Source organism: Calypte anna, chromosome 2 (genome assembly GCF_003957555.1).
Source record: "Calypte anna isolate BGI_N300 chromosome 2, bCalAnn1_v1.p, whole genome shotgun sequence".
Taxonomy (NCBI): domain Eukaryota; kingdom Metazoa; phylum Chordata; class Aves; order Apodiformes; family Trochilidae; genus Calypte; species Calypte anna.
The window spans coordinates 131,437,372-131,461,116 of record NC_044245.1 but is presented as its reverse complement, the minus strand read 5'-3'; the positions used below and the strand labels follow the sequence as shown (position 1 = coordinate 131,461,116).

At 36.7% G+C, this 23,745-nt stretch overlaps 1 protein-coding gene across 21 annotated transcripts in view; it reads right to left on the bottom strand.

Moving 5' to 3' along the window:
• RIMS2 (regulating synaptic membrane exocytosis 2) overlaps positions 1–23,745 on the bottom strand; it is a 419,884-nt gene that overhangs the window by 331,324 nt on the left and 64,815 nt on the right. For 12 of the 21 annotated variants that reach the window (XM_030444591.1, XM_030444599.1, XM_030444597.1 and 9 more), the window contains one exon: positions 8,792–9,002. In XM_030444591.1, the coding sequence (XP_030300451.1) occupies positions 8,792–9,002 (211 nt within the window). Of the gene's footprint in view, positions 1–323; positions 336–8,791; positions 9,003–23,745 lie in introns of all 21 variants that reach the window. The other 9 variants (XM_030444594.1, XM_030444581.1, XM_030444596.1 and 6 more) reach the window with 1 other exon arrangement.

Sequence of the window (23,745 nt, the reverse complement as noted above, 5' to 3'; positions counted from 1 at the left end):
TTTAAGAGAAACATCTTTGAGACGGTTGCCTATTTCATTTTTTTAAACTGTGCACATATCATATTGCAAAAGAAAAGTAGGGGCATGCTGACAAAGGCTACAAACAGAGGAATACCATGCATAATGTTCAAAACAACTAGCAGATTATTAGTAAATTATTTGAAAAACAGGAAAGCCTTTCATGCCAAACATTGCTTTCATTTTAATGACAGTAACTCCCCTTGCCTTCAGCAGGAATTACACCTCTGTAAATGAAAGCAAGTGCAGGCCAGGAAAGTCTACTCAGAAAAGAAAAGAACTTTAGACAGAAAAAAGGCTCTAACCACTTTGTCCTCCTGGAGTTCATATCCACGAAAGCAATAAAGAAAGGACAGAAAAAAAAAGACAAAGAAGGAAAGAGTCACTTTCATTTTGAAAGCAAGCAGTAGTACTTGTTAGTAAAATAAACAAACAAATATCAAAGGAATTAACATAAACCTGCCTCATGTCCACTAGTAGTGAAGAAGATCTAGTGAAAAATGTCATTTTAATAATTTTAACCCTCTCAGGGTGAAACTGAGATTAATTTAGACTTTGGAGAAAATATTTGTACAAAGAAATTTGCACATTATTTGGGATTCATGTCATAATGGCCTTAATAGGGCTAGTGGGACATCTCAAAAAGGATGTAGAATTTAGCTCTACATGCCTTCAACCACAGTGTTGTAAATGATTAGCATGCATCAACCCTCTGAACTTGCAAAGAGTACAGAGAAATTAAGAATTTTTTTTTACTACAGTCAGATACAGGGTACGTGTAATGGCATAACTGCATGTTAGTCATTCAGTGCATCTTTAAAATTCCAGAGTTTTAAAGAAAAAAGAGACAGTTTCTAACAAGTGTTTACTGAATGTCATGTCCAATCTGTATTATTTACACTTTTTCATACCCATAAATATCAATTACAAACATTCCCATTGATTACTATTTTCCTTGAAGGAATTGTCTTTTTAACTGCCTAAAATTGTAAGTGGAATAAAACTTCAGAAAAGAAAAATATTCAAAATACTTTCAGTCAAAACTATTTTCCTTTTGTGTGAATAATGAATGATTTTTTTCTGGTACTTTAATGTCACATGCCTATAAAGAGACTAAATCTAGGCATGCAAATAAGCACTTAGTCTTGTTAGAAATACAATTGCTCCCCAAGAAAGGGTGAAAACTCATTTTATAGCTTTGTTGTTCAGATATCTATGACATATGACTTTGTGTTTCTGTGCTCTTATAGAAGTTTTAGGATACCCAAATACAAGAGACACAAACAAACAACAAAGAATACAACAGAAGCTGACCAGTCAGGGAACAAGAGTGCACAATATGCAGGGAGAAGCTGAGGGAGAGAGACTTGTTTAGCCAAAAGAAGGCTGGAAGGATGCGGGAATTGCATTCCTCAAGTACTCAAAGGTGGGCTATAAAGAAGACAAAGCTATAATTTTCTTGAAGATACACAACTAATGGATAAAATGAAACAGTCAAGGAATTGGATTTGGTATTAAAAAAAAAAAATCATAAAAGGGTTTTAACACTGAAAGAGGTTGCCCAGAGATGCTACAGATTCTCTGGCCTTGGAGATTTTTACAACTTGTTTGGACAAGACCCTGAAAACCTTGTCTTAACTTTGAAGTGAATCCTGCTTGGACCAGGAGATTAGATGTCCTATGCAGGTCCCATCTGTCCTAACTTATTCTATGATCCTAGGTATGGTGTTAAAAGAATAAAGTGTCTTCAAAAATGCTACATGTTTTGGTGGCATTCTCAGTTATACAAATAGGAAATATTGAAAGCTATGCAGGTAGGTGTAAGTAATAGCACAAAAGAGAAATTAAGACACAATAGTCCAGCTCCTCACTTCAGGGATGCAGGTGTTGATTTAAAAAATTGAAACAGAAGAACGTGACAATATTAAATCAACTCCAGCAACACACAGTAAATAAAATAGCGCATGATAAAGAGAAAGATTTTAAATACATGAAACTGTAGAAAAAAGGTAGCAGGTTTCACAAAAAAACAGGAATCAGGCACAGCAGTATTTCAAACTAGAAAATAGGAACATCTTTAAAGTAATAAATAATATTAAATAATATGAACATTAAATAATATGAATAATTTAAATATTAAATAGAAGTGGTTAAGTATAAGTTAGTATAAGTTTTAAAAGGGGCAAGGTCCTTAAGAACACAAATTTTGAGATTAATTATTTCTTTATTATCTGATTTTTTTCAGTTAGTTTAATATTCTACCAGCCTAGGCTGACTATTATGTACAGCAGAATCTATCTGCATCACTATCTCTTAAATTTTAAAACAGTCTATAAATAAGGCCCACACTATTTCAAGAAAATGCTTAGAAGTTGTGTTATTTTGAAAATGTTAATTCCTTGTAATTTTCACTACACAAAACCCGTAGTTTGGTCACTTGATGACAAGCAGTATTAGGGGTACTATTGTCCTTAAAGGCACACACAGAAGCATGGGAAATACACAACATACACAAGTTAGAAAATAATCTTCTGAAAACTTGCAGATGATCTGCATCCCTCTATATTATGAGTTATGCTCTAATTTTTTTTTACTCAGCAGTTTTTACCTAAGATCTTAGAAATTTTAAGACATCCATGAGAAGTAAAACCATAAAACACAAGAAAAAATGTAAATTCGTACAAATAAAGTGAATTCAAATAACAATATAATGGAGTTTATATACAAACCAGTAATAGAGACAACTCAGAAATAAAAAATTTATAGGATAGGAATAAAATCTCAATATTGTCACTGGTGTATAATTTTATATCTACTCTTGTGCCAAGAGGTTCTAATGTTAGAAACTATTGGCTCATAAATACCGATCAGGTAATACTGCTCTGTTCCATCACTGCTTCATTTTGCCAAATCTTAACTTGCTTTCAAATAAAGAGTTTCCAAAAACTAAACTTAACATTAATCAGAAAATACAAAATACATCCTAAGTGCATTGTAAGATTGCAAGCAAAGAGAACATACCAACTCACACTGCTTAAAACTTCTGACTGTATTAGTGAAAATCATGGCTAATCAGTAATTCCCATGTACCAAAGGTATTATCAGTAGAGAAGTCAAACACTTTGTTAGCTCAAATTATAACTCAAAGAACAAGCAGACACTTAGGCAACAACTATAAACTATGCATTAACAGTAGATGAAATATTTTTCTCAGAAATTAATGGCATAATGAAGAGTCTGATACACTTTGCCATCTAAGCTTTCCAACACAAAGCAGTAATTCCAAAGACTGGTGGTTTGAAAGGGCAGTTAAGGCTCCAATCCCATCATTCACATCATAATTAAAATAACCAAACCTGGCTCACACAATCTACCTCTGCTGAATAACCTCTGAGTAGAGGAGTCTCTTTTCAGAAACAGACCCTGAAATACGGATAGGTGAGGTTCAAGACAAGCTGTCATGCTTCACTAAGCACCTGAGACTGGCTCCTCACCTGCCACCCTGATGTTATCAAAGAGTCTTGAGTTCATACCTGTACAATGCAAGTAGTGACATGATGGCCCATATGAGAAACAGTCTAGTCAGTCATTTCAAAAGCAAAGACATTTAAGGAGTTTTTCAATTCCATTCTTGAAGAAATGATGATCAAAAAAAACACAAAGCAGACAACTTCAGTGGTATTTGCTCTGTTCCATGTGAAAAGCGAGCCCATTTTAATATCAGTTTCAACCATAAAAGCCTTAACTCCCTGAATATTCAGACACCAAAATGTCAGCAAAATTACAGGAATTCCATCCAATACTCAAAATAACTCTAGAATTAGTCAGTATCTACAATTCACCCTTGTAAAAATAATCTGTTAAATCAATCTGGCATCTGACTGCATGAGCCAAAGCTAATCATTCTTCAAGACAGTACTTTTTAACCTGAAGCACCTGAAATCATAAGTTTGTCTAAAATTGTAAGTTCTGTGTTGTGTCAGGATCATAACTGTCTCCAAAGTTTTTGAAAGCTTTGAAACAGAGTAAGAATTTAAATATGAGTAGCCTTTGTTAAAGTTGAGACCACCATCTGCTGTTTAATGAGATTCAGAAGAGCTAGGAAATGAAAATAGTCTCAAATAAATTCGATTAATAAGAGAAATGGCTCATGCAGTTGTCATTTGAAGGGAATTATCATATTCATATAGTACTGAAATCACAGGGTTCTTCTGAAGAAGCAAGAGAACCCAAAGGGTCAAGAAAAAAAAGCAGATTCTATCAGTTCTGTTAGGCAACAGTTTAAAAGAAACGTTTACAGGCTGAAAATGAGCAACAACTCAGGGCTCAAAATTATAATTGTGGCAAGGCTTTTTCTCTTAGTATTAAATGCAGTAATTTGAAGAAGGGTTTTCCTGGGACAGCACACTACTTCTGTACTGCCCAGGCATAAGCAGGGTCAGCAGTGGGGCCAGGGCCAGGAGCAGCACACAAGGGGAGACACAAGGCAGACCATGCCCACACCTACAGGGCTGTGTCCTGCTGCACACGTGGAACAGGAGCAGGGCAGGGCCCAGGACTGCTCTTTCCCAAAACTGATCCTTGGTCACAGCTTCACCACATCAGAGCTGCCTGCAAGCACAGGCAGCCAAACCCCATTTTGGGGAAGGAGAGGGAAATGGCACTAAGGACCATGATGTATATACTAGCTGAAGTGTAGTCCTGCTAAGTTTGAGTATAACTTTGAAAGAATAGAGAGGCTGATCACCTCAAAAATGGAGCAGATCACTGGTTTAGGGATGTCTTAATAATAATAGGTGTTCACTAAAGTATTATTTTTTTTTTCCATATAATCATGAGCAGATTTCAGACTAGAAGTTTTTTATATTTTTGGTAATGCAAACTCTATTCTATTCACTGAAAGACTGATACGTGAAACTCATCCTAGTTAGACGAATAATTACCATAGCCTCCAGTTGTGAATTTACAATACCTGAATATGAGATTGTCTTTGAAATAATTTAGCAGCTGACTTTCTCTCAGAGATGTTTGTACTGAGAGTCTTCAAAAAGATTAATCCAGTTGTAGTTTATCAGATTTTACAGGTGTTACATGGACTAAACTGAACATAAAAAAGAGAAAAAAACCCAATTCTGATATAGCAAAATGCTTTCCTTGAGTTTATAATGTCACAGGAATTTCTAGAGGAATGCAAGATCAAACCATGTCTCCTAAGGACCAACTTATTTGTATTTGATAGCAAATTGCTGAGTTCATCCCAAATCATAGTGACTTAGAAATCATGATCATGACACACTAAATCTTTGATGCTTGACAGTTGCCAACAGAATTAAATGGATTACTCTTTAGGCACATCATGCTACAATTTTGGTTTGTAACTTCTCACGGATGGTCACACTGCCAGCTCCTGCAATTACAATCATTTAATTAGGAGACCATGATGGTCTTCTGAAAATCAAGCATAGCCTCAGAGAAATAATCAGATGCAAAGCTTTCACAGAACCAGAAGGAGCAAAGAGAAGTTTCCTGCTTATACCTTATGTCTTTTACACAAAGTTGCTGGGTCCTATAGAATAACTAAAAGTTTCTTACTTTTGATGTTCAAAGACATAAAGAAGAATGTTTCACTGGCTGCAAGTGACTGCAGTTTGCCAAACCCCCCGAAAGAATGTATTCGGCATCTGTCAAATTATTGTTTAAGAGAAGCGATGTTTTCTCCCTCTACAAGTAAAATGGTTTACTGAATTGGCATTTGGAGCTGTTGGAATTAATATTCATTGCATATAAATTTGTATCTATGTATCCAATATTTTAGCATGGAAATTTCTCAGCTGCATAAACCTCATTCTGCTATCTATAGCCTTATTCAATGTGCATTTCCCTATCAGTATGTAATTAACAAACACCAGTAGCATACCAGTGCTATCCAAAGTACTTGCTGTCATGAGATTTATGATTTCATTTTTAATCAATCTGGAATTGTTCATAAGCATAAAAATGACAGTTCAAAGACCCTTATTCCCATGGAATTTAAGCTCCTATCCTGGCTGAATACTCCATTCACTAGGATACTAAGCAGTACAGAGGCAGCAGTACTAAGGTTATCAGTTTTATTTGTTTGATCGAGAAGGAATGCCCACATAATGATAATTGCTGTAAAACCTGAAGTGAATTTTATTGTTTATTTTTCAGGCACTGTAACTAAACTGAAAAAGGAGTAAAGCATCCAATCATTGTGAGAATACTAATCTAATGCTCTGGAAACAGTCAGGCATTACCATGCTCTGCTCCTACTCATGACTATGAACCTTGTAAGCAGTAGTACTCCTTGTGACCTTTGATAAAGAGATGTGCTGGGTAATTCTAAATATTCTGAGATCCACAGTACTGACATTGATCTGTACTAAACTATTTAAGTATCAGAATCTGGTGTAAATTACATGAAATTGACTCTTGATATTATAGAAAAGATCACAGATCAAAGAGTTCCATCAAAGAACATTTCAGACAGTTTAAGAATCACCATATAGAAGGTCCAAAGCAGACAGGTATCACCTTGTCATAAAATGTCCACAAGGATCAAACAAAATCTAGCACAGTTAGAACAGGAAGTTAGTAGAAGTCGTCCTGCAAGAAGCTGTAGTTGCATCCATTAAGGAAAACATAAAACAGTTAATTCTGGTAAATGCTGGTAGATGTTTTGACAGAAGAATGTTTAAAGGCATAATAGAGATCATAAATGGGAGGCTACCACAGCCTGTGTCTTCATTAAATCTTTGGTATTTATGTTCACAGGAATTAGAGACACTCTTCACAATATTATTTTATGCAAAATGAACATAAGGGTATACTTCAATTTGGTATTTCTGAAAGCGTAGCTATGAAGTTGTTCAGAAAAAAAAAAACAGTAACAGATTTTCTAATCAGATGATATTCAGCATAAACATCTCAAGTCTAAAATATCTATTAATTGTAACATGATGCAAATTTATTAATTTTTAAGGAAAGGCCATGCTAGATTAGGGGAATAACAGACAAGCTATTCTGCAATCCACAATGGATGGACTTGTAGAAACCAAAGTAGTGAATAAAATTACAAAGCATACGAATATATTACTACACAATGTGGAAAAGTCAGAGTTACTTTAGTAAAGGTTATTTGTGTATTAGAAATCTATCAAGGAGTCACTGAGAAAGTGAATAAATGGGATTTGTTCATAGTGCTGAGTGGGTTTTTCAGGCTCTTAAAGAATCTCAGCTGCTATGGAATAGGAATAAATTCATCCATAAGAAAACTTAATTAATGAAAAGACATGAAGAAAGGAACAGGAATAAATAGTCAGGATTTTTTAAGGGAGAGGCATCACCAGTGAAGCCTCACAGGGGATCTGTATAGAGATGGCCTATCCAGCATATTAATAAACTATGCAGAACAGAAATAAGTGAGAGACAGAAAAGCTTATTTAGCACACCAGTCCATCAAAAGTAGTAGAAAAAATCCAGCTGAGAAAAGCTACAAAACAGAATCATAATACTGAATGGAGAAGTCATCTTACAGAAAGACAGATTTAGGTTAGACACTAAGAAAAGCTTTCTAACACAAGAATGATGAAGCAGTGGAACAAATTTCCTAAGAGGGTACGGAAGAATCTCATTGGAAATCTGTCAAGAGAAGTCAGACAAATATCTGCCAAGTTCACATGATTTGTCCTGAGGACAGTCTAAATGTTGTATCAAAACATTTCATTGGGAGATGAAGCTTTCCCCCTAATGCACTTTGTTTCTAAGTACATAGACATAATGACTCTAATATCTCCCCTGATTGCCTTTTATAATCAGATTAAATTAATACAGAAATTATTATCTCTTATTACTGGCAACATTATTTTGTTTGTTAAAAAAAAATATGTGTGAACTTACGGAAGACAAAGATTACCTTCAGATACAAGATAGTGTGAAAGGTTTACATACAATCTGTTACTTTAATCATCAGAAAATAGCAGTTTATTTAATACTAGGTCAGTCAAAAACCTGAGTACATTATTTAAGCCTACCTTTCAATCTTGGACAAAGAAACTGTTGTCTCAAAGCTTTCCCAAAGATTAAGATAATGTTTGCACACTACATGGTATTGGCAATGAATAAATTGCAGAAAAAATAGATTTATTGTACTAAATTGGACTAGACATTATTATATTAATAAATATTAAATTATTGCATTGATTTACAGAATATGTCTTTCCAAAAAAGACTTGCACAAATTTCCTGAGCACTGTCATGAACATTCTACATGTATATGTCAGAATCTGAGAAAGATAGATATATATCAGAGGTGGATGCTTGATCTAAAATGTAGAATAACCTGATCTCAGAACTGTTTTCTGTGATACTTCAGTTCTGCTGCATTTTTAGTCTATATCAATCTTTTGTCACTACAACACTAGGTTTACATCCCTGTCTCGAAGACAAAGATTCAATCCTCCAGTTGAGTAATTGTACTTTAATGAGTCTGTTTGTAGAAATATGTCATGTATCAGTTTAAAAGACATAATCACATATGTATCTGCAAATGGAAATTATTCGATATTATATTTCAATTTGATATTGGTGTCTTAAAAGACCCTGAGGTAGGTATCATTACCTCCTTAAAGGAAATCTTAAGTACACAGTTATCTTAAGTAATCACAGTTTCAGTAGCTGTGTGATTTGGATACATAAGCAATGAATACTGAATTTAGGAGAAGGTTCTTACAAGCCTTTTGTAACTCCATACCTTATTTGACCGTAAAGACACTCTTCCTCCACAGCGTGCACAGAACTTAGTTTGGCAATATGAACAGTTATGGCCACAGCCATCAGCAAATTTTGTTTTGTGACAGATACCACAGGTTGGGGCATCACCCTTCTGCTCCTGCTGCTGCTGTGATTCTTCACCCATCTTCTTCACTTGCTCCTTGTACATTTCAAACTGTTGATGTAATTTTCTGCAGGAGAGAAGAAATCATTAAGAGTTGTTTTATTTAAAGGCACATACTTTGCAATCACTAATTTCAAAACACAAATCACAGAGAAATACTGTAGTAAAGTAAACATATGTAATTATGATGGTCCAGAAGTAGTACTTATTTTTCATTATAACTAAACTCTAGGAAGCAAAAACGTTGCCTCAGGACATAGAAGTTACATGGTTTTCTCTTGCTTTCTTACATGTTTGCAGAACCTTGCAGCCTTTAGCAGAGCCCTGAAAGGACTCATGTCTATGGCCTCCAAGGGAACAATGTGAGGGTTGTCACAATCCACAAGTATTTGTGGATTCAGGGCAAGGGACTTCCTCTGCCTTCTCACTGGTTCAAGATGACTCCACTGTTGACTGTTGTTTGTTGAATGGGTCAGGATGCCAATTAGTAATTAGAAAGGGCTGAATGAAGTTGAGAGCAGAATCTGGAAGTCTGGGAAACTGGCACATTTCAATGGTTAACACTGACAATAGTATATAATTGGTAGTTGGTAGTCTGGCCCATTTCCATCAATAACACGTGTAATCTCTGAGACCTTGCTTGCCTTTTAATTTTGCCAAACATTGCATTCTTCATTTAAAGCGTATTATCTATGCTGAACTTCAAGTTTATTTTAGGTTACATTCAGTTTTGTGGCTTCCTTATAATCTACTGCCTTTGTGTGCATGATTATTTGCTTACCAGTCTCACTGATGCATAAAAAGCACAAGCCTTTTGCCAATTCTTAAGCCCCATGTACTGAAATAATTTTTTTTTCCTCTTGGGCACAAGGGTCTGTGTAAAGGTCACAGCTTCTGCCTCAAAGTATAAACTTTTCAAGGTTATACAAAGTAGTTTCCTAAAATCCTTGTTCTAGCAGCAAATTTATAATCTGCCAAAATAGTTCATTGTTATATGTTTTTTTATTTTTTGGTCTTTGGGTTTATTTAAGGTTACAAGATGAATATTACATCTATTAATAGCTGTCAGGAAAAAAAATCAGAGGCAAAAGACAAAAATCTGTTAATAAATTACACACAATATGTATTCTACCTGCCAAGCAGAACCACTTGAGATAAATACACATACTTGACACAAAATATATAGCATTCATTTCAGGAATACCATTAAAATCTTTCTGATCTATTTCACAGATTAAGAATATTTTTTTAACCTCTAGCCCAGAAGGGTTTAAGGCAGAAACTACACTATACAAGAAAATGCAGCAATAAGTATGTGCTTGGAAGTGTGCAGGGCGTTGAGGCCAGATGTAAGTGTAGCTGCCACTTCTCATTTCCTGGTTACACTCCTCTCAAACTCTTCTGACTTAGTTCAGCCCCTGCCTCACTTCCTATTCCCAGGCACACAGCATGAATGTGGCAGGAATCCAGGCTTCAAAAAGAGTTTGTTCCCTTTTGCTCCCAACTCCTTTCGTTCAATGATTTTTCTGCCTCGTGGCAATGACTGGCAACATCCACTGTTCTTGCCTGTACTGTTTTAAGCACTGAATATTTCCTACTTCTGCTGTAATGCTGGCTCACCTGTCACCCAGTTCACCCACTTCACTTCTGAATGGATGCTGTTCTTACACGTAATAACCCCATGTGCTGACAGAGGTTAGGAAACACCTGCCTGAATATCACCTCTGCCAGTAAGAAACCCTGGAAAATGGCTGTGAGCAGTGGTGTGTCTGCTGTCAAATTGGACAAATTACATATGGGGCTACATAAGCAAGAATATGAGCAACAGATAAAAGGAAGTTATTTTTCCTGTTTAGTTGAGACTGGCAAGGCTGCACCTGGAATATTGTGTTCAGATTGTGGTCTGCCAGCAACAGGTTCTGGGTCTCTGGTCTCCACCCCAGCATAAAACAATAGGTCCTGGGTCCTATTGTTTTGTATTGTTACAAATGCTCAGCGTATGAGAGACCAAGATTTTAGCTCCCACCTTCCCTGAATCCCAGTGTTCCACAATCTGTGCAGTAACACTAACTCCTATACTTATCTTAATACTGCACATAGTCTTCCCTATGGGAGTTTTTGCACTTTGAAGAAATAATCTGATTTTTTTTAATGTTTTCAAGTGAAGAATGTAGAGAAAAATGCACTCCATGCTTTTTTCAGGCAGGAAATGCATTTTTTTCCCAACTCTAAAACAAAAGCACAGAGGTTTTTTCTTGTTATTATTTTCTTTTAGAACAAGGAGGTTAAATATAAGCCATATAATTACAATAACAGCCACATTCAGCAGCGTCAAATACTAAGATATGTCACCATAGGTTTTTTCCTAAACATAGAATAAATCCTTCTGAAATTGACAGCAGAAATAAACCTCTGGAATTTTTAACTTTCATCTATTTCCTTTTTAAGTTGCTTTACAGATGGAGCTAATTGGAAGAAAAAAATATGATTTTCATGTTTCCCATTCTCTAACTTATTAAGGAACATGTACTTTAATTATTGTTACATTTGTTAACTTGAAATAGGAACAAAGAAACAGCTATAAAATGTAAAGTGCAGAACATTTTTAAAGAGCCTATAAAATACAGTAGTCAAAGAATAAGGAGGCCCTAAACACAGATTTACTTACTTAAAAAAGAAACAGCTTCATTCACACTAAGAAAAATACTGCCTGTCTCTCAGTCACAGATGTATTTCATTATCAGTACAACTGTCTTACTGAATTCACAAGAAAAACTCAAGGTGGCCAAAATATAAATGCTAGGTTAAAAAGACAGACCCTGTTAATACAAGTTACTGCAAGTCACATGTATAGGACATTGTTTCCAATAATTTCACTGAAGACACTACTGTAAAACACATATACTTTTATTCTAAGTGAGTAGATACACTGTAAGTGCATTACACTGACTGTGTCCGAAATGCTGAAGGAAAAAGAGCTGTGAGAATAAAAACAGTGTGGCTGGTAAATGATCTTGCCCTCTGTTTATAGCAGTGCTGCAGCTCACCTGTAACTCAGCTGGGAAAAGACAACTACAGTAAAACTAATCAGCAAAAACTCAGGTCTCTGATTCAGTATCCTTGCTATGGAAGGGAGCAAGGTAAAGATGTCCTGTTCTGCCCCAACAACATTTGCCTCACACTGGTGAATGGAATGAAAAATTCTCTGCCGATGGGAACTTCCACAAACCACTCTTAGAACTAAAACCCATAGCCAAGATGAGGTCTTCAAGCTGCCTGACTCCATTCTCCCTTTTCCCCATCTACAGGGCTTCCTGCAAAGCCTTCCCGTTGACACTTCACCACATTTTGTTCTCAGTTTATTTGACACCTCCCTCACAAAATAGCAAATATTCTTCTCTTTGCACTCATCCTTATGTCATAATGAATGAACTAATTAATGTTATGACTCCAAGTATGTTTGTAACTACAGATGAAGTCTCAGCACTGAATCTAGTTTATTTTAGTATGGTCAGAAACTCAATGAAAAAGGACAAGAAAGGATGGGGGAAAACAACTCTCAGTTTTAATAACTGAGTAGGATATGACTCTGTGAATGAATCAATGGATCAACCATCAAGACAAGAAGTCTAACAAGCTGGCAGGATTGCCTTACCAGTCTATTTTCTTCTGTTATTAAAGCTCAGGATTGAATAAAACAGCAGCCTTTGTTTATTAACTTTGTTTACTAGGAGCAGCAGATGCTTTTTACTGACAAGGTAGGAGTGAACTTAAATACAACAGCCCTGTGCAAGGGTACAAGAAAAAGTGAACATGGAGATGATCATATGGCCAATTAAAGGCTGACCCAATAATGACAGCATATTTGTGTGATTTTAATGATATAAAGCTAGACAATATGCATATAAACAAAAAAGAAGTAGGCAACTCCTGGCTGTACCTCTTACGTCCAGTTTTCCTCAGAACAGGTACTTGCTTCTACCTTTTTCTTCAGCAGTTCAAGCTACTTGCAAGCCTAAATTGGGAAGTGGTGCCTTGTGACTACATGTTTCTTCTTGTTTGTTAAAATTAATCTTAAACAGAATGGTTTATCTTACTTTTAACAATCTGTAATATACAAAAAGCTCTGAAGTCCCAATTAAGGCTTAACAGGCAAAATACAGTAAATTCAATTAATCAAGAATTTTTTTAACATTTTTTTCTAGCTTTAATAATCAAGAGTGTGAGGCAGTACAATCTCGAACTGTTGGTGCCGAGCAATTGTTGATAGAACGGTTCGACCATGGGCCCTGGGCTAAGCGCAAGGACAGCTCTGCGTAAAGCAACTTTTGTAACTGCAGGGACCAGTACGTTAGAACACTCGAAGGTTAAGGAGTAAGCAAGACGATTAGATTAAGGGACTCGGCACGATTGTTATGTCTACAAAGAAGCTCAAATGTGTGAAAGATAAGCTTTGTTAGTTAATTGTTGCTAAATGCTTTGTAGCCAATCAAGTTAAAACGTGTGTAACGAGATGTAGAAATCACCAATCAGCAATATGTATACATGGCATTAGCTCTTAGATTAGTGTATAAATATCGCCTTCTGATTCAATAAAGTTGGACATTTGTTTGCATCAAACTGGGTCCCTGTTTTGGACTGCAACAAATGGTGACCCCGACGTGATCCGAATTGAAGATTATCCGGTCGCAGGTCTCCAAGAACTCGACAGTGAAGAAAAAGGCTGAAAGGAAGCCGATAATTGTGGTGCGCACCCTCATCACCTCCTTGCGATTGGCAGGTGAGCTTGGAGAAACTTTTTGTTATGGGTTTAAAAGAAGAACGAGACGTTTATTATACTTTAAAGACTTTACTTAATAAGGATAAAAAAGTTATACCGGGCCATGATCTAAAACTGCTTTTAAAATGGACTCGTGAGCATTTTTCTGACATCAATTTGGTCTCTATTTATGACCCAACATTTTGGGACGAGGTCGGAGTTAAATTATGGGATGCCACTACACGGGGCGATAATGAAACCGCCAAACTCTTAGCACCTTGGCGAACACTTTTTGAAACTTTAAAAGGGAAAGACTCTACTACTTCATCTGGCCCCCCTTCCGCCCCCCCGCTGCTAACCACTGCCGCTATGGTGAATGTGGATTCGGAGCCAGACCCCTTTGACCCAAACCCTATCGATCTTGAATCAGAGCCTGACCTGTATCCTGATGACTATAATGACCCGCGAAGTGTATGGGCGGCGATTAAAGTTGAGGCACAAAAATCAGGGAATATGGACATTGCTTGTTTAATCGAAATCCCCCCAAAGCCGAAACCACGTAGGACAGACAGAGGATCCATGATAGCTGCGCCTGTGTTGTATGCCGGGAAGGGGCGACCTCAATGGACCGCGCTGAATTTCTCTATTGTAAAAGAACTTCGCCGCACTGCAGCAGAAAACGGCTTAAGCTCCCACTATTTTCAAGGCTTGTTTGCAAACGTTTGCGAGGGGCATGTACTTACTCCTTATGATTTAAAATCTATTGCTGCTCTTCTTCTCAATCCCGCGCAACAATCATTATGGGAATCGCGTTGGAGAACGGCGGCAGAAAAACTGCTACAGGAGTATGCAGCCGGAGATAACCAGCAGCTGCAAGCCCTTACAATTAACCATCTCATGGGTACGGCTGAGTTTGGCGACCCCGCGAGACAGGCTCGAGATGTTCCGAGAAGGGCACTGATAGATAATATGCATATAGCAAAAAGAGCCTTGTTGCAAATCCCTGACGCAAATAAGCCTGAAAAAGCCTTTACAACAATTTCTCAGGGGCCAAAGGAATCTTATATGGATTTTATTTCAAAATTGCAGGATGCCCTAGAAAAACAAGTTGATAATGCCGAAGCCCGAAACATTCTCCTTCTTAAATTAGCCGCTGAAAATGCTAATTCTGATTGCAAAAAGCTTTTGAAAACTTTACCTAATCCTAACCCAACTTTAGTTGAAATGATGGAAGCCTGTAATAGGTTTGGGTCTTCCGAACATAAATACGAAGTTATGGCAGCGGCATTCAAAAATATCCAGCTCACTCCAGCACAGCCTAGATTCTCTGGGTCCGCCCCTATTTGTTACGGTTGCGGGAAAATGGGACATTCGCAAAAGCAGTGTCGAGCTAGAACACTCATTCCTATTTGTAGCCGGTGTCGAAAAGGTCGGCACTATAATAGCCACTGCTGTTCTAAGTTTGATATAGATGGGAATGTGATACTTCAACGTCAGAATGCCCTCCAGGGAAACGGGAGGCAGAGCGCGGGTCGGCGCCGCGCTCCAACACCAAATTGCATGCCGAATCAGCAGATGCACAATCTTCCGCAACCACAACCGCCAGCGCTAATGCCGACCCAAACACCATTCGGGCCACCAGTGGCAGCGCAGGCTTGGACCTTTTTTATAATTATACCTCTAAAAATGTATCTAAATCCACTAACAAACTTTTATTGCTTCCCCTGGGCTTGTTTTTTTTATAGACCATGGCCTAAAAGTTGCTGAGGAAAGTGAGAACTGCTCCTCGTACAGAGAACACAGAGTCAAAAAAAAAAAAAAAAAAAGTGTGTGTGTGCCTTTGCTGTTTATAGGCTTGGAGTTTTGTCTCTTAACAATTTTATTTGGCTTTTTAGGTTTCAATTTGGCAACCATGGAGGAAACTAGGACTCCACCGTGCTGTAATCCGGGAGGGGTCTGGGGACGCTTTTGGGGCCCCCCGACCAATTTTTGTCGGATAAGCCTCCTCTACCCCCTTGGTTCTATGCACCAGTGGACATCTGAACTTCCTCATACTAAAAAGTTGTTAAAGTCCTTCCACTGCAGTGTGAAATGTCCTTTTAGTATTGTGTTGTATTGATAACATGTTTTGCTGGTGTTGTAATTCATGTGATCGTTTATATGTCGACTAAGGGATCCCTCGTCTATATGTTGATTGTTGATTGTGCTATTCTGTTGTACTGTTCTTTTTATTGTTAGCTTTTAGGTCATGTTTGTGAAGATTTTAATGGAATGTGTTGTATGAATCTTTCTGAGCACTCACAATCAATACATGCTGCAATACAATCACTTAAAGAAGGGATCACGCATTTGCAATCACAAGATAATTGGGACTGGTTTGATAAACTTTTTTCAGTATGGGGTTTAACAGGATGGTTAAGAAGTTTAGTTAAGACTGTTTGTTATGCTTTATTTGCTTTCTTGCTTTTGCTAACATTGCTACCTTGTATCTTCCAATGTTTTCAACGGATGCTCAATCGTGCCATGAAAAGAGTTTATCTTGTTCAGTCAGAAGGGGGAATTGAGGCAGTACAATCTCGAACTGTTGGTGCCGAGCAATTGTTGATAGAACGGTTCGACCATGGGCCCTGGGCTAAGCGCAAGGACAGCTCTGCGTAAAGCAACTTTTGTAACTGCAGGGACCAGTACGTTAGAACACTCGAAGGTTAAGGAGTAAGCAAGACGATTAGATTAAGGGACTCGGCACGATTGTTATGTCTACAAAGAAGCTCAAATGTGTGAAAGATAAGCTTTGTTAGTTAATTGTTGCTAAATGCTTTGTAGCCAATCAAGTTAAAACGTGTGTAACGAGATGTAGAAATCACCAATCAGCAATATGTATACATGGCATTAGCTCTTAGATTAGTGTATAAATATCGCCTTCTGATTCAATAAAGTTGGACATTTGTTTGCATCAAACTGGGTCCCTGTTTTGGACTGCAACAAGAGTGGCATTTAAAAATAAAGGGAATTCCACATTACTCCAATAGTTTAACAATGACCCAACCATTCAGTCAAAGATACCCAATTTCTCCATATTCTCCATAACTCAGTTATGAGATCAGGTGCCCAGAAACAAGGCAGGTTCCTTCATGACTCCAGATGTAAGTTACTTTACAACTTTTAATATCTTCATACCCTTCTGTGTTTTCTTTCAGTGTATCTGAGAAGGTTCTAATTATCCATTGCTGAATCTTACTTAAAATACTAACTTACAAAAGAAGTTTCTTCAACTTTCATACAAATATTTTGGTGATTATGCTAGGGTATTATTTCCTCATTCTTATTAGCTGCTCCTGCATAATTAAAAAAAACAAAAAAAAAACAAAAAAAACAAACACAAAATGTAAAAGACCTTCTTTAAACCATTTTGAGTCTATAGATTCCCACCATGTTTTTCTTAGTTGTTTCTAAAATAAACATTCTTAGCTAAATTTTCTAATATATTTTGCCACCTGATTCTGTACCTTCTGCACATATACTGGAATTCTCAGCTGGAGTCCCTTTGTAAATGTGTAAGCATCAAGCAGGTAAATTAAATCCATACTATTATACACAATACTGGTAGTTTTCCTTCTGCTCTTTATCCTTTTGACATGGCCAACACTTCCCAGATAATTTTAGATCTCATTCAAAGATTAACCATGACAACTACAATTGAAAAAGGGAATCTTCCAGTGCCTAACTCTCCAGGGAAACTCTCCAAGTTCATTCCACAACTGCACTCCCACAACTAAAAATATTTTATCTCCAGTTCCATGTCTTGTCACTGTGTTTGCAATCCCTTCTATCCCAAGGGAGCTGATTTGGTAAAGTGCTGAAACTGTAAGTACTAATCCTCAGCTGACAGTGAAGAGCAGGAGCAAGTAGTTGAACTTCCAGTAAAAGTAGGCTGCCAGGAAGTGTATGTGGGAGAGCAAAGGAATAGGAATCTTAAAGATGGGCTGTGCTATCATCTAATTTATATGTACTCCAAGTCATTGTAAGAAATTACATGATTAAAGATTTAAAATTATAGTTAATTATTGTCAGCTTTTTTTTTTTTTTAAGTTGTTACGAAACAAGATGTAAGCAGTCACTCTGTGTGCCTTATACATCCAGATAATTTCAAGTTGAATGATTTCTGTGAATTCTGGTGGGTAAGAACAGTTGCCTCAAGAGTTTTGAAAAGTAAGTCAGTGACAGAAGGGAACTTTTGGAATTGTCACATCTATGGGTAAAGATAATGATCTCAGACTTTATTGAACACTAAATAGAACACAATCAGAGACAGACACATTATGATAGGTGAGACTATTTGAGACTTCAGCTATAGTCATAGCATAACAACATTATGTACTGCTGGCACTAAGCAGTTTGAACAGTTGGTAGTGCAGTTTTCAGAAACTGTGCTTAGAAGCAAAGAGTCAAGCTTTTATCATTCAATCTTATATTGCTGATTAACAGCATCGGTCCTCACTTTCTATGAAAAAATCTGCAGTATATATTATTGCTGTAAAATAGGCACATCAAATGTAGCATCATATAAATCTTGAATCATGAAACTCCCCACTATCATCACTTACAGTAGTCTAGGTATTGCAAAACCCCATCCAGAAACAAAAATTCTTAGACTTTTAAGTCAATTAGCCACAACAGACTCCCAGGTTAAAAGGCAGAAAGAAGAATCAGAGCTCATTGCTAAACAGAAGGGAAATAACATCTCATGATTTATTTTGTAACAGAAAACCAGTTCATAAACTAGCATAAGGACTACTTTGCACTTACTGCAGCACCCTTGCTATGTTATGAACTTTATGCTAATCAATTATGAACATATTTGTGCTGAGTTCTGGAGCCCCAAACTCAAGAAGGACATAAAACTCTTTGAGTAAGTCCAGAGGATGATCATCCAAAGATTATCCAGGGCTGGAGCACCTGTCCTGTCAGGACAGGCTGGGAGAGAGGGGATGTTTGGAGCCTGGAGAAGAGAAGGCTCCGAGGAGATCTTAGAGTGGCCCTCCAGTACCTGAAGGGATCCTACAGGAAAGCTGGGGAGGGAGTTTTTACAAGGCTATAGAGTGACACGACAAGGGGTAAGGGTTTTAAACTGGATGAGGGTAGATTTAGGTTAGCCATTGGAAAGATATTCTTTCCTATGAGAGTGGTGAGACACTGGAACAGGTTGCCCATGGAGACTGTGGATGCCCCATCTCTGAAAGTGTTGAAGGCCAGGTTGGATGGGGCTTTGAGCAGCCTGGTCCAGTGGGAGGTGTCCAAGACCATACAAGGGGGTGGAACTAAATGATCTTTAAAAGTTCCTTCTAACTCAAACCGTTCTATGACTCTATGCAAAAATTAAGGCTCCTATTTGGATATTTTTCATGCACAGTTGACACAGGCACACACAGACTGTCATCTTCTACACAAAAATTCTCACCTGAAATTGAAATCACTGAGGAATACATTTGGCTCTCAGAAAAATTTCCTTTTACAGTCTATTTATATCCTGCCATTCTAATGTCTATGTTCTAAAACAATGTTGATCTTAAATGTTTTTTCTGATTCACTCACTAAAAATGTTTTGTAACAGAAATACTATATTAGTCTAAAAACATTAGAAATATAATACTGTGTTGGCTGTTCCAACATGTTTTGTGGTCCTGTTAGGATATTGTTTGTGTTAGGAATTCAAATAAGTATAGATTTTAAGAAATCTGGGCCACACCTATATATATATATATATATTTATAACTACACCTTGATTTTTCAAACAGGTTCGTTATTAGAAAGTATACCAATCACTGTTTTATTCAAATAATTCACATACAAAAAAGGTTAACAGTTAATCTTACTTTTTGCTTCAAAATACTCATAAATCATAGTTTTATTTACTGTATGCTAAATTACATTTTAAAGCATATACTGCATATACTGCCTTTTAAAGGTATTCAGTATACACCAAATGTACCTTAAAAAGAGTCATTCAGTCATCAGCAATTAAGCATATTGCAACATTATTACATTTCTAAAGGGCATCTCCAGCAGAGATAATATTTCTCACAGTCACCCGGGTTACTTTATTTGCATCATCAGTTGTCTTACAAAAAGAAGCCATTAACTTCATGCCTACAGGTTCAGAAATGCCCAAAATAAATAAGCCCCTGTGTCAAACTTCTTTATCCAGATTATGAAAGGCAAAATTATTTTTCAGTAGAGAGTTCCACCTGCAGCTGAAAAAAATACCTGCTCAATAATAGGTCAGACTGTCTTGGCTCCGAAATGTAACACCTCCTGACATTACAGTCTCATGATTAGAGAGAGTTCATTCCACATTGTTTACAACATTCATGAGCACTTTCAATAATTAAGGAGCCCCTATCTTTTTACCTCTCTGGCAGGATTGTTCCTATCTTGATAATTTTCCTTAACTAATGGGAAATAAATGTGAGTAATGAGAGGAAAGCTACCATAACCACATCTCCATTCTGCTTCACTTCTGGTTATCTCAGCAACGTACTTGATGCTGAATTACCACCACCAGAACTGCATGTAGTAATTAGTTCTGGTGCATCTGGGTTTTGATTGTATCTGCAAAAAACTACTTCCAGTAGAGCCATATTACCAGTAGCACAGAGGGGGAGAAGCTCTTGACAGTTTCCCAGTTCTCAAAAGACTGTAATTTTCCATACTGTTCATATTTTTAAAGGAACCAGAAGTAGGATCAAACCACGGATTATTTTCATGATGTTACTGTAAAATCTTCTAGAAACAAATGGAATAATGGTTCTTGAAATGGAAACTCAAATTAAGATTTTTTTATGAGGAAAAATCTCAAAGGGAGAGAGATGGTCTCACCTACAGAAAACATTTTTCATAAGTCATGTACAAGGTGTGTAAAAATTGTCCCCATAGTAATTATATCTAAACCTGTGCCTCTACACCTTTCTTTTACTCAGAAAGTGCACTGAACTCAAAATTTACTTCTCAGAAGTGAAAGGTATTGCTAATTTAGGTTGCAGAAGTAATTCTCCATTTTAGATAAAGAGTATTTCATAATATTTTAAAATGTAAGAGATTTGTACCTATAAACCTGTATAAATAGTATCTTATCTAATAGTGTTTCTGAGATAATGCTCAAGTTTTCCAAATTATGTTATGCAAAACCACACACTCAAAAAAAAGAAAAAAAAAAGTAACTGTCAAATTAAAAGATCAGAACTAGATCCTGTGTTAATATCCTTCAACCTCTCAATTAAAGCTTATTATTTAACTATTAAGAGATCAGGAATATTGGGTATAAATTGAGGTTGCAAGAAAACAATAGCAGCCCACTAACAGGCCTGCTGATAGTGTTCTGGTGTTCATAATCCCAACTGTCATGGCCCTTCAACAAATCTGCTATACTAAATTAAAGACATTGCAGAATGCAATTTGGAGAGAGAAATACCTGTTGTCAATCCTACTGCAGAATATGGTTAATACCACTTCAAGAAAATAAACCCAGAAGTCCAAAATCAATTGCCACTCTTAATTTAGTTAAGTCTTTTGTATCCAGGATTGACCAGACATTACTGTTCAAAAAAGGAATGACATCAGTACTGATAAATTTCTACTTTTTCTTCCTTCTAATGTCACTAATCTCATCTTTGTAACATTAGGTTTCCAGCACTGGAAGTAGGATCTTTCTTCAAATATGAACACACAAAAAAGAAGTTTATTGTATATATGTATATTTCCATGGCCTCTAAAGGTAAAGTCAAAAGAGAGGAAAAGACAATGTCTAGGAGATAACAGGAAATGACCAGAAGAGATAAAGGTGTGATCCCAGTATTAGAATGCAGTGCCCTCACTACCTATAATGAAACATGTCTGGAACACCTTTGTTCCCTTAAATACATATTTAATGTTGAAATAGACAATATTTTACTTTTTCTGAAGTCACCTGTTAATCAGACTTCTATCATTCAATCAGACTTGTCATACAAATTTTAGTGGTTTTCTCCCTGTTGGTAAACACTGCACTAGAAATAATTGAACATGTGAACTCCCCATCTCCCAGTTATGTACTAGGAGCAAAACAACAATTCCAAAACTGTTTGGACAGAATGTATCCATGGACAAAGTACACCTGACATGAGAAGTCTGACTGTGTTCCTGTTGACAGAACACAAGTTCTCTCTGCTGAATACCCTTGCACTGAGTCAAGAACTTCCCTTTCCTAAAATAAAATTGTCATTAGAAATCAGCTGTGGAAGCAGGGAATATATAAGTGGATCTAAAGCTTCCTAAAGGATGAGAAAAAGGTAAAATGAAGAATGGGAAGTACTGACAAGTTTTCAAATTTTGGAACAATTGAATCACGTTTGTGACAGACCACAATTCCCAACAGGCCACAATAAAAACTCAATTTTTGTTTCCATGAGACTGCTTTTTTTTTCCTTTTTTGCTCTGTGACAATCTTCACCGGCTGTTAATGTTATTCATAGATGAGACTTTGTAGCCAGTAGTACTCATCCTCACCCCAGGCTTCTGATCAGCTCTCCCTGGTACCATCTGTCTATGTTTGTTCTGAGTCCAAGATACTCCAAGAGCAACATCACTATGAATTTGCTTCAACTTTCTCTATATAGAGAACATAATCAGTAAAACATCTTCAGGAAGACATAAGTGAATTTCCTTCTTCTGTATAATTCATATTACTTCCACTATGATCACAGAAAACCACACATTAATTCACTTGTAAAAGTAAATGGGAATTATTACACTGACAAATTAAAAAGATCCATTCATCTGTACAATAGAAGACTTGACTGAGGGTGCCATGATATGTTTTGTGGACTATGCTCCCTTTGGAACTTACTTGAGATTTTTGGCTATCTGTATTGTCATCCTGAAATCTCTAAAACCAGAACTATGGTGAGGACTACAACCACATCACAATATTCTGCACTTGGCCAAACTGTCTTATAGAACATGTCTTCTCCAGGTATACAAGGCAGAATTCTGCATCTTATAGTCAGCCTTTCTCAATCTGTGTAGTAATTTCCTGCCTTAAATAAGGAGGATGAATAGGCACTTCTTTCCTCTAGCCTTGCTGCCACTCCACACATCTTCAATTGAGACATGAGAACTTCATTATTATCAATTGACCAAATACGCCGACTATTCCTTATGAAAGAAATAAAGCGAGGTAAAAATGAAAAGATTTTACTCACCCTCACACACTCTAAACCATGTAATACAAGCAACCACCACAATTATGTCAAAATAAAAAAATGTAAGAGAGGATAAAATCTTCCCAAGACAAACAAGGCTCTGGTTCATAGCTCCAGCTAAACAGGAATGCTACTGAAAGGACGTATGAGTTTAGAAACGTGAGAACATTTGAACTTTCCTTTGAAAAGCTCTGAAGCTGGGAGGCCCCACTGTGTTTCCAGCAAGCCTAATTGTGCTTCCTGACTCCAGGGGACAGGAATTCCCCAGATACTGATGACTGACAGGTTTGGTTCTGATTTCAACCTGCAAATAAGCAAAAATACCCACAGCTATGTGAAACTTGGCATGAAAAACAACTGCTGTTTCCACTGGCATCATTAGCAGCTGGAACCACTCAATACTTCATAGCAGTGTTCAGTACTACCTGCAACTGGGTCATTTGTAGAACTAATTTGCAGAGGTACAAACTCCTCTGAGTACTTGCACTCAATAGCAAACATTAAGATGTAACTAAAAAACATCCCCTAAGTAATTTTCAGAAACTTTCCAATCACTAAGTAACATGTACAGCAAAAGATACCTAGGAATCTTTTATTAAAACTTTTTTACTATGAATTTATGTGAAAACCAAAAAAAACAAACAAAAACAAACAAGCAAAATCACAAAAAAAAAAAAAAAAAAAACAAAAAAAAAAAACGGGAGAAAACAAACTCAGAGATTGCTCCAGGAGGAAGCTATTGCTCTAGGGGAAAAAAAAAAAAAAAAGAAAATTAGCATCTCCTCATTAGTCCTACCCTTCTGTATGGTACTCAG